At 42.5% G+C, this 11159-nt stretch overlaps 1 protein-coding gene and 1 long non-coding RNA gene across 6 annotated transcripts in view; one reads left to right on the top strand and one right to left on the bottom strand.

The window, feature by feature from the left end:
* Positions 1-2474: 2474 nt before the first annotated feature.
* LOC308479349 lies at positions 2475-9527 on the bottom strand. Its single transcript, XR_013987630.1, has 3 exons — positions 9452-9527; positions 4050-7741; positions 2475-2973 (listed from the first exon to the last, which is right to left on the bottom strand). It is a non-coding gene; the product is annotated as an uncharacterized lncRNA (long non-coding RNA).
* Positions 8435-11159, top strand: part of LOC308479336 (uncharacterized protein) — a 25007-nt gene continuing 22282 nt past the window's right edge. For 3 of the 5 annotated variants that reach the window (XR_013987610.1, XR_013987611.1, XR_013987612.1), the window contains exon 1: positions 8435-9533. Coding sequence is in view for 2 of the 5 variants with exons in the window: in XM_081009953.1 (XP_080866079.1) it covers positions 10109-10178 (70 nt within the window). In the remaining 3 variants the exon portion in view is untranslated. Of the gene's footprint in view, positions 9534-9987; positions 10179-10453; positions 10745-11159 lie in introns of those variants that run through there. The other 2 variants (XM_081009953.1, XM_081009952.1) reach the window with 2 other exon arrangements.

The raw sequence follows: 11159 nt of genomic DNA, 5'->3' as shown, positions 1-11159 counted from the left end.
TCACAAGTCCATTGCACCCTCATTCTGCATTATTCTGGTTTTTATTTTTTTTTTAAATGAACAAAATTCATGTTTAAATATCCATCTCATCACAAAATATGCATTGATATACTCTTTTATGTCTGTGCGTTTTAATGTGTTTTGTGCATTTTTTATTTACTATATCCTGAAAAAAATCATTTTAATGAAGTTTTGTTTTGCCATGTTTGTTTTGAGCTGAGAACCGTATCACTAAATTTGGAGAAGTGAGAAATCCAGAGGATAATTAGGATGTTCCAATCCATGCATTATTAATCCAAGAGGTGCAAATACACTCAGCTTAAAAATATGCACCAAATGATATTCTCCTCAATTTCCAGCTTGGGATTTGCAGAGGCTGGTCATGTACTGTCGGTACTGATATGTGGCCTATCTGACACCTGATGTATCAGGATACTGGCACAGCCAGAAACATTTTATCTGCTCTATTGCTCTCCTGTTTTTATATTGATGTCTTTACTGTGTGGTGCAATTCTGGAGTCCACAAAGTGATGCCCTGCATGGCATCCTCACACACACACAAACCTATTAGAGCCCAACAAAGCTTCTTAGCCCTGACCATTTTTTTAAAAAAAGTTGTGGAGCAGCTTTTCCTTTTTTGTTATTTGGTGAGGATGTTACATGGGTGTTGCCTGCTCTTTGACTGCGATTTGTTTCTGTGTGTAGATGTTTTGTCAGGGTTTTTTTTGGGAGGGTGGGGGTTTGCACCAATCCATACACACAATCTGACTAGTGCCAATCCCCCCCCCCATTTCTTTTTGTGTGTATGTGGTGTTCATGACAGTCTCTTTGTTCTCCATATGTGCTCCTGTGTCCAAGAAGATTGGGCCCCCCTGGTGTAATTAATGGTTTTGATTTTTGGAAGTCTCGCCAGCTGCGAAGTGGCTCTTGGAAGCATGTTGAACAAATAAATTAAATTGTTTAAATGTAGAGAAGGCAAGGAGAGCTGGGTATTTCACTGTCTAACCAGCCTAAACCTGGCCTACTGAGACACCAAGGAAAATGGCAAGAAAACAGAAGGAAAGGTCATGGGCAACCATTGAGTTCTGTGGGGCTTGCTCCCAGGTAAGTGGGTATAGGACCATAGTGTAGCCTTAAAGTGTAACAGGTACACAGTTTATAAATAGGTTATAATAATAATAATAATAATAATAATAATAAATTTTATTTATATCCCGCCCTCCCCAGCCGAAGCCGGGCTCAGGGCGGCTAACAACAATAAAACAGTACAAAAGTACAGCATAAACAACAGTCTAAAATCATTCGTTATAAAATTAATTAATTCAAGCCACTGGCAACTATTGGGCCAGAGCTCCGCGAAGATTGCCGAGGGAGGGAGTCAGGCTGTGCCCTGGCCAAAGGCCTGGTGGAACAGCTCTGTCTTGCAGGCCCTGCGGAAAGATGTCAAGTCCCGCAGGGCCCTGGTCTCTTGTGACAGAGTGTTCCACCAGATCGGAGCCACAGCCGAAAAAGTCCTGGCTCTAGTTGAGGCCAGCCTAACTTCTCTGTGGCCTGGGACCTTCAAGATGTTTTTATTCGAAGACCGTAAGTTTCTCTGTGGGGCATACCAGGAGAGGCGGTCCCGTAGGTACGAGGGTCCTAGGCCGTATAGGGCTTTAAAGGTTAAAGCCAGCACCTTAAACCTGATCCTGTACTCCACCGGGAGCCAGTGCAGCTGGTATAGCACCGGATGAATGTGGTCTCGCAGCAAAGACCCCGTAAGGAGTCTCGCTGCAGCATTCTGCACCCGCTGGAGTTTCTGGGTCAGTCTCAAGGGCAGCCCCACGTAGAGCGAGTTACAATAATCCAGTCTGGAGGTGACCGTCGCATGGATCACAGTGGCTAGGTCAGGGCGAGAGAGATAAGGGGCCAACTGCTTAGCTTGGCGGAGATGGAAAAATGCCGCCTTTGTTATAGCTGCAATCTGCGCCTCCATGGAAAGGGAGGTGTCGAAGATTACACCCAAACTCTTAACGGACGGTGCTGGCACTAATTGCGCCCCCGCAAGAGATGGGAGTTGCCCCCCCAATCCCATATCGCCCCGTCCCAGCCACAGGACCTCTGTCTTCGAAGGATTTAGCTTCAACCGGCTCCCACGTAACCATCCAGCCACAGCTTCCAAACATCTGGTCAGTGTGTCTGGGGCCGAGTCAGGATGGCCATCCATCAACAGATAGAGTTGGGTGTCATCGGCATACTGATGGCAACCCAGCCCAAAACTCCGAACAAGCTGGGCGAGGGGGCGCATAAAGATGTTGAAAAGCATCGGGGAGAGGATCGCACCCTGCGGTACTCCACACACCAAGGAGTGGCGCGATGACAATTCCCCCCCAAGCGCCACCCTCTGTCCCCGACCAGAGAGAAACGAGCACAGCCATTGAAGGACTGTGCCCTGGATCCCCACGTCGGCTAACATTTTGGGAGGACCAAACAGCCTAACTGCTAGCCCATGAACTCTCAGCCTCCTTGCAGTGAATGGATTTCTAATTCTTTTTTATTCTGCATCTCCTGAAGCTGGTTCACTTTTAAAACATTTCTTTTTCTTAGAGTGAAGGTCAAGCAATGAAACATAGCATAAAGGAGCCAATGTGGGACTTGGACCATGCTGCCATCTTCAATATTTGAAGTGATTGGGAGGCCTAACAAGATTCACCCTTCCAGAACTCCAACCTGTTGCAAATCATTGCAGTGAGAAAGGTGTGCACCACATGTTCATTCATATTCGGCATGTTTTAATTGCTTCTGCCACCTGGTGGATTAAAGCTGGCACTACAGTGTACAAAATTACACAAGGAAGAATACATACACACACACTAAAGGTGTCTTAAAAGCCCCATTTTTTATTTAGTTCAGAATAATAATGATGATGATGATGATAGGTTGCCTTTCAAGTTTGTCCCTCTCAAATCAGCTTCTAACAAGTTGAAACACAATCTATAACAACATTACAAACAATAAAACAGCAAAAATATAATCTAAAACATAAAGCAACTAAAAATAAAATTACAGTAGGAGATTAAAAACAATATCAGCAGTCTAAACTGTAGACACAGACAGCAAAAATGACAATAGAAAGCTAGCAGAAGAAAAACAAGTATTTGAGGCATGTTTAAAAGTCATCTCTGTAGAGGCTGACATGCACTAGACATGGACAATCCTGGCAAGGTTGCACCTATCTGATATATGTCATAGGACCCCCTCGCTTCAGATTTGACCCCATGGTAAAACATCCAGCAAGCAGATTGGTTGATACAGGATATACCCAGTGCCTAGGCCAAAGTCCCTTACATCTGTAATCAAAAAAGTTGTGGCCTAATTTGAATCAAAGAACGTTGTCTTGTGTGATCTTTCAGTCTCATGTCAGAGTGGTGAGTTCACAGCACCTGGGCAATGCAAATGATAAGCTTCTTCGAATTTAAAAAAACCCAAGTATTTGAGGCATGTTTAAAAATAATGTCTGTAAAGGTCGTACAGTTTCATAGTCAGAGGGCTGTCTTGCGAAGTAGACATGGACAATTAACCTCTTCAGGTCAACTTCTTCAACCTTGTCTTCTTGGTGGACCTCTGATTCTCCCGTCCCACATCTTTGATTTAACATCTCTCCCTCCCCTTTCCTTTGGTTAGAATCAATCGTGGAGAACCTTTGGCCCTCCAGATGTTGCTGAACTATGACTCCCATCATCCCCAGCAAGCATGACCAGTGACCAGCTCCTACATCTACACAGTACAAACCTAGGTTTGCCAGATCATCAGTGAGCAGTGCAGAAGGGGGTTGTTCCTGCTTTTCACACATGCCCCAAATCTTCTCTCAAAGCTGTATTTTTGGAAATTGCATTTTCCCAGAAATTTGTGGACAGTTCAGTTGCTATTGTTTTGGAGATTAGGTTGCTCACAGTCTACCTACCCTTCTTTGAAGGGAGCCTAACTTGTGGAACCCAATAGCAAGTTATTAATACATTTTGTTGTGTTTTTTCGTTCTATCACCCAAACTTGAATCCTGCTGTGATTACTTGTTTTGCTGGTTCCCATTCCCATAAGTATTCCCTCTGGGGAAGGGATGGTTGTTTTACAGGGCTGTAACAAGAACACACATGACAGAATAAATTTCCTAGCTCATCAGTGTCTATTTTATAGTGGCCTAAATGTGCAGTGGCTGCCATTGCGGAAGCTGCAGCACCAAGCCGAGCTGGAAAGTCTATGAAGTTTCCCTCCTGTCCTGACTCTACTTCCAGGCTTGGCCATATATCCACTTTAGCTCATTATGTCCTAAGTGTCTCTGATATAGTGCACCCAGGATGGTTGTTAGGGCTATATCTACTGCATAGATCAAGTGAGCACGTTGAACAAACAGATGGCGGTTGGATAAATCAAGGTGTTTTCTTTTTATACTTGATAGGTGAGCTGACAGTGCCATGATAGAAGGCCCAAAAATAGCAACCACTGTTTGTTCTCAAAACTGCTCAGTGTAATTTCTCTTCTGCCACACTGATAAAAGGCAAAACCCTTTCTTCATTCACTTGAGGTAAATCTATTAAAGTAGTTTTCCCATTTGCTATCAGTATCAGTCAGTCAAAGGCACCTCTTGTATTGCTCAGAATAAAGCTTTGGGTTCTTTTACAATCAAGACTCAGATTACCTCAGATTTGTCAAAAGCCAGATACTTTGATCCGAGGCATATTCAAACCAAGTTTCTATTTTGGGGGGGTGAATATTTGACAAAGTGCTGCCTTTTCATTTTAAAAAATGCTGTATTGGGGGTGTATGCAAATTCTCTCTTTTTAGCAGTTCTTTGGAAACTCTTTATGGATGACTGGTTAACTTGTGCCACATGATGAAGTGGCTGAGGTAATGGAGAGCTGAAAAGGAAATGTCAGGAATTCGCACATACAAATTTCACAAAGGTTACATGGATTCCATGAAGAGCGCTATAGCTAAAAAGCCCTCATCATGTTGTTGTTTTTAGGCCCCATGGGAATAAAAATCCTATTCTTGATCAGACTCAGTTAATGACTGAAAGGGAGAAGGATGGGTGAGGAAAGTCCCTGCAAGGGCATTCTGAAGTAAAAGAGTGATAATTCAAAAGCCTGGAGGGGGTGATTATGCACCATTGACTGAAAGCAGAGCTTTGGACTGCAATACCCGATCAGACTATGCATATAAAAACGGACAGAATTTTGTTTCTAAAGCACAGATACGACCGGGCTCTGTCCTTAAAGGCTGATTTTCACACTCATCCAAATAAGGATACATTCCATGTGGGGGAGGGATGTCACCCCACGGCACATACATTGTAATAGGATGATAGGAAACTGCCTTACCCTGAGTCAGACCATTGGTCCATCTAACTCAGGACTGTTAGTGGTGTCCAAACTTTTTCCAAAGAGGGCCAGATTTGATGAAGTGAAGGGCCGTGAGGGCCGACCAAAGTTGTTGACCTTTCTTCGGATTGAAGTTATTGAGGTTTTTAAGGATTTTACCTCAGCAAATAAACTGCCACAGGGGCCAGATTAAACCGACCAGAGGCCTGGATTAGGCCCCCAAAACAGACTTTGGACGTGCCTGGAACAGTTCTCCAGGGATTCAGACAGGAGTCTCCACCAAGTCTACCCGGAGACTCCAAGAATTGGACCTGTGACCTTCTGCAAGCAAAGCAGATGTTCTACTACTGAGACATGGGCTTTCCCTTCTGCAGTGTTTGGCATAGGGAAGTGTAATTAGTGGCACAGATACCCATGCACAGTCCATTGGTATGAAGATGGCTTATCCACTTTCGTTGTACCATTCTGGTGGTAGGGGCAGCTGCCTTGCCCTTCTCAGCCAGGTGAGTGTGTGAACTGACCCCGATGCAAGCATATTTCTAGATCTAAGCCATGACTAACAAGCATCTTTTCAAATTGCCACTGTGGACAGTCCACGGTACCATCTGAATTTGCAGCAGTGTAAGCTCAGATAGGAAAGGGACTGGTACAGTATTAAATCTTTTGCTTTATTGTATCATTTGGCTGCAAGCAACTACTGCTAACTTTTATGTAAGGGTCAGATGGAAAGCAGACAGATGCCATCTGCTTGGGAAAATTTGTGTGCCATGTGATGTTTCTTCCATCTGCAAAACAAAGAAATAAGCGTTCCCCTAGAATGTATACCCTATATAAAATGGAATTCTTCCTATATGAGATAATATAGATTGCAAGCTTAAATTTAAACACTTTCCCTTTCAACATGATAAACAAAAAGCAAAGAACAGGAAGAAGCAGGCATGTAACTTTATAGCCTGCAAAATTGATTTCCTCCTAAAGGTTTTTCTTTAGGTGGACAATACGACATTTTGTCATCCTCCAGGAAAAAGAGCAATAAAACTATTCATAACAGGTTATATTTGGCTATGTGATGAAATGGGTTCAAACGTCATTAAATCAGGCAATCCTCTATTTGCAAAATTTGGTTTCTTAATAGAGCACCACATCAGGAAGGAAGCTACTAGATATGAATGCCACACCTGGGACTCAGCAAAGAAAAAGCACTTTGTATGTGTTGTATATGCATTATAACACTGTGACACTAGATGGCGCCGTGGAGTTCTGTTTTTGCCAACCCGATTTCTCATACAAAGTTTACAACGTGTTTAACTGAAAAACTTCTTTGATGTATCTAGATCCAGCCCTGGATTTAGAAATGCAAATATAACTATCTCATCTATAATGCTTTAAGGCAACCCTCGATTTAGAAAGATGATGGGGCAGCAACACCTTCAGTTTTTGGGAGGGAGGCTTGGACAACCTCTTCCAAGTGTCTTTAAAGTTTTATGACTGCAGTGGAAGAGGTGGCAACATTAGTAGAAGACTGATTTTTCCCCCCGAACAGAAAGCTTGTGAATGCCAGTCAGAGACTGAAAGAGAAGGTACAGTCATTGATCAGCACTTTGACAGTATTAATAATGCTGACAGGCTAGCATGTATACATTTGCTTAACTGAAAGCCTACTTTATCAAGGATAGAAATCCGAGTGTTGCTATTTATATTAAAGAAAGCATGTAAGTTTATTCCAGAATCCAGAAGACCAGAAATCTTTAAAAAGCAACAAATAAATTGCCATGCCAGGAAACTGGGCAACCATTCCAGTCAAAGACATTAAGCAGAAACTTCAGGATGAAGGTGAAATAAAAGGCAACGCTAAGCCCCAGTTTAAGAACTATGGAAAGAACTTCAAAGCCGAGCAATTAAAAAGAGCAGAATACAGTGAAAATTAAAACTCAAGCTTGGATTTCAGGAGATGTGGCTTTGGATTCCGCCTCAGCTGCCACTGAAGTGTCATTAAGCAAGGACAAATATGCCTGCTATTGTCTGGGCACGCTTCCTCTGATCAAGGTCAGGAGTCATAGCACTGGTTGGCCAACAAAAATGAAAGTTAACTGCTGCCATGGCAACCATAGCCTTTTCCCATTGAAACCTGGCACCAGCTATGTAGTTCTGGTGTTTTGATCTGAAGCAGGAGGAGACTGAGAGAACCTTAATGTAGCTCCATTGTCTTGGACAGATCACTTCTGCAGGGATGAAAGATCCACCTGCAGAGACTGAGGAATCTAGATGGATGGCTTCTCTACTTGGTGTTCCTGTTGAAGTTCGGACCAATCCTTTGGAATGGGAAGATAGCATGTATTCTCCTACTTAGAAGAGCTCAGGAAGCTTCATGGTTAACCAAGGAACTGGGAACAAATGAAGAAAGATGGCTAGAGCAATAGCAGCAGAGAACACACCATGAATTCAACTGAATGCGGTTAACTTTTAGGATCTGCCTGAATGCTTGACAAATTTGGTCTTTGTGAATTCCAGAACAACCAAACTGATCCACACCAGGAAGACCAGTTACCCTTTGGATTTTGCAGTGTGGTTATCAACTCAAAAAAATATGAAAATGTGTGCAATAAAAAATGCACATTTTAGGATAAAATAAGTTTAGAAATCCATATTGCAATAGAATATATTTCCAAAAATGCATGCGCAAATATGAACGTTCATGTAGATTTTTTAAAAATCAAAAAATCAAATTAATGCAGAAACAGGACAGGGCAAATTTATGAATGTGCATATGGAAAACAGCCGCAAGCCATGGCAGTGGGTGGTACTGAGTTTGTTAATAAATTCCTTTCAGCACATATTGTACATTTTCCTTTCATCTTAAATAACTGGGCAAAAAAGGGGTGGGGTTGAAGAAGCAGGGAAAGAGACGAACAACAATTTTAAAAAATCACAATTATAAAAAAAATCCAGGATCAGATAACAATGCTGTAAATGCAGAATGATTTAAAATAAAACAGTTAATCATTAGAAATAGCAAATGCACATAAATGATGTGCTAATTGCATTGATGAAAGACAATAATTGTACAAAATGGTTGTAAAGTCACATTATTAATAGTATCATTAGAGCATAATGAGTATTATATGGTGGTTGATTAATAGCCAGCAAAAAGAAGAAAAAAGCATCTATTTTAATTTAAATCTTTATCCTATCAGTTATCTCGTAGTTCTTATTTGTATTGGTGAATTGCAAAGTATCATTCAGAATTAAATAGATGCCATTTAATTTGGGAATTTTTGTTATCACTATGAATTTTAAATTGCTATTGCCTCTTTTTTCTTTCGGCTTGGCTCAAACACTAATTTAAGACTAGTCTAGTCTTGGAACCATTGGGAATCCTTCCAATGCCTTCATCCTAGGACTGATGGGAACTTGTCAGAAACAGGGCAGAAATATAAACATGGTTCCCTTTTTTTGGTGTGTGAGTTTGCAGTCTGTGGTCCATACAGCAGCATTTTTAATGGCAATGCACCTCAAATATAGAGGTGTTTCCCCATCCATACTAGTGGGCAGTGCTTGGTGGGACTCCGATGTCACTAGTCTGTCCAATCAGCTTCACCCACTGAAACCAGTCCCATTTGTTCCCAGCCAAGAAGGAACTAGGCAGAGGTGGAGATGGAAACACCACAGCGGCAAAAGAGGGGAACTCCTCAATGTGTGGTGGGAACACACAGGAAGGGAAGAACAGGTTGCACAAAATAATTGGGAGCTGGGGGAGGAATCCAGAGACCCTTAGGATAAGAAGAAAAACCCTCACTCTCCTGCCTCCACTCACCTTCCGAATGGGATAATGTTCTTAAAGCCTCCGGTGTTTCTCACTGAGGTGACATAGCTGCAAATTTGAGAAGCAGCAAGGAAAAAGATGTACACCCAGATACATACATAAACCTCATTTGGTTAACATTTACTGGAAAGCAGGGTGTGTGATGCTCACACCAGCCAGACCTGTTCGCATGCTTCTCTCTCCAGACCAACCTCAGCCTCACTTCCTGTTGCCCCCACCCCATGCAGCTCATCAAAGAAGAGAACCCACCAGGGGCAAAGTTACAGCTTACCAAGAGGGTGAGAGAAGAGGCAGGACTGCTGCTCAGTCAAATACATCAGCCTGGTTAAAACAAAGCAGAGCCAGCCTGCAAGGTAATTCTTTTTATTACAGCTATTTTGAATTAGTTCAGATCAGTAGCGGGGGGGGGGGGGGGGGTTTAAAATAAAAGAGGCAAACCTACATCCTTCCTCTGGTCAGAAACAAAGCAGGCATAGGGTGTGGTACTATCATACATATGTTACCAGAACCCCCTACACACACACACACACACACACACACGGTGCTCAAGCAGTTTCACAGCCAAGAAACATGAGGTTTTGTCTGGATATACTTCTCCTATCTGGACTTCCTCAGATTAGGAAAATCGTATTTTACTGCTCAAAAACCGTGGGCTTCCCCTTGGATAGGGATGTGTGTGTGTCATATGAACCATGGCAATAAAAAGGGAATACAAACAAGTACAGATTAAACTCCAGTGGGGACAAGCCCAGAGGAAGAACAGGGATCTCTGTGTACTTATTATGCTTATTATTATCTGAATCACAGCAGCACGTCTGATCTCGCCATTGGGGAGGAAACATAGCAAAAAGACAACTCTGCCCAAACAAGTTTGCAATCCAAATATAAAGCAAGAGACAATTGGTGGTAGGAATCCACAGTGATAGGAATGGGCAGGAAGAGGCAAGGAATTGGCACAACACCGTCAGCTCCAGCTCCTTACTTGTTGCTTAGCAGAGGTAAGCTGCAACCAAGAGCCTCATCATGCAATGGTTTTCATAAGGCAACAGAAAATTACTGCCTGCCCTGAAGGAGCATGGAGATGAAAAGGAATTGTGACTAACAGTGTGAGTCTCACCTAAAGGCCCATGGAATTATTCCTCAGGGAAAGAAGTTCCAATGTGCTGACTACAATGTGCTTTCAATTAAAAGGAGTGAGGGTTGGGTTGGGTTGGGTTGGGTTGGGTGGGTTGGAAGTGTCCTTCCAGATCTGAAAAGAACTAGGATCCTCAGTTTCTCTGTCCTATAACAATATTATGAAGACTGAGCCTGCCCAAAGAATCCTCAATTATTAGGCAGAAATCAGGAAGGCGCATAAGCTTATGTTCTCCTTAGAACTATAGTAAGCAGCTACAGAACTACGGTCTAAAACCCATCCACCTTTTGTCTCTTCAATCTGTGGATGGGATGAAAGAAACAAGAAAGGGCATCTCTCCTAGTCACAGAAAGGAAACCAACCGTAGGAGCTACAACAAAGGTTACTACCAACTACTGCAGATGATCAGAAATAAGTAGTGCTAAAATGGTAATCCTTGTTTCCACACTTACTTCCATAAAATATGGTGGTTATCTCAATTTCAGGTATCAACATTTCCTTTAGTTGTGAATTTTCATCTGGCAAGCCTATCGGTACCAGATGCTGCAGAGAGCAGTTCTCCAGAGTTGGGTCTCTAATGCAGCAGGGTAGGAGAACCTTCTCGTACTGTTGCAAGAATTATTGAAGAAGCATATGTCAGGGATCAGCTACTGGCTGACTTTCACTAAGTCTCAGCCCCCGAGTTTCTCAAATGCAAAAAGAGAAGTGAGCAACTTGTGTGGCAAAGTATCAGGAGCTAACAGGGCTAGAACTGATATACTTCTGTTTTCTGCATTGCTGCTCAGTGTGGTATATTTTACTGGAAATCTTATCGGAAATTAAGTATTCTCACCTCTGAACAGAC

The sequence above is a fragment of the Podarcis pityusensis genome, assembly GCF_964106645.2.
Source record: "Podarcis pityusensis genome assembly, chromosome: 6".
Taxonomy (NCBI): domain Eukaryota; kingdom Metazoa; phylum Chordata; class Lepidosauria; order Squamata; family Lacertidae; genus Podarcis; species Podarcis pityusensis.
This window is presented reverse-complemented; position numbering and strand designations above follow the sequence as displayed.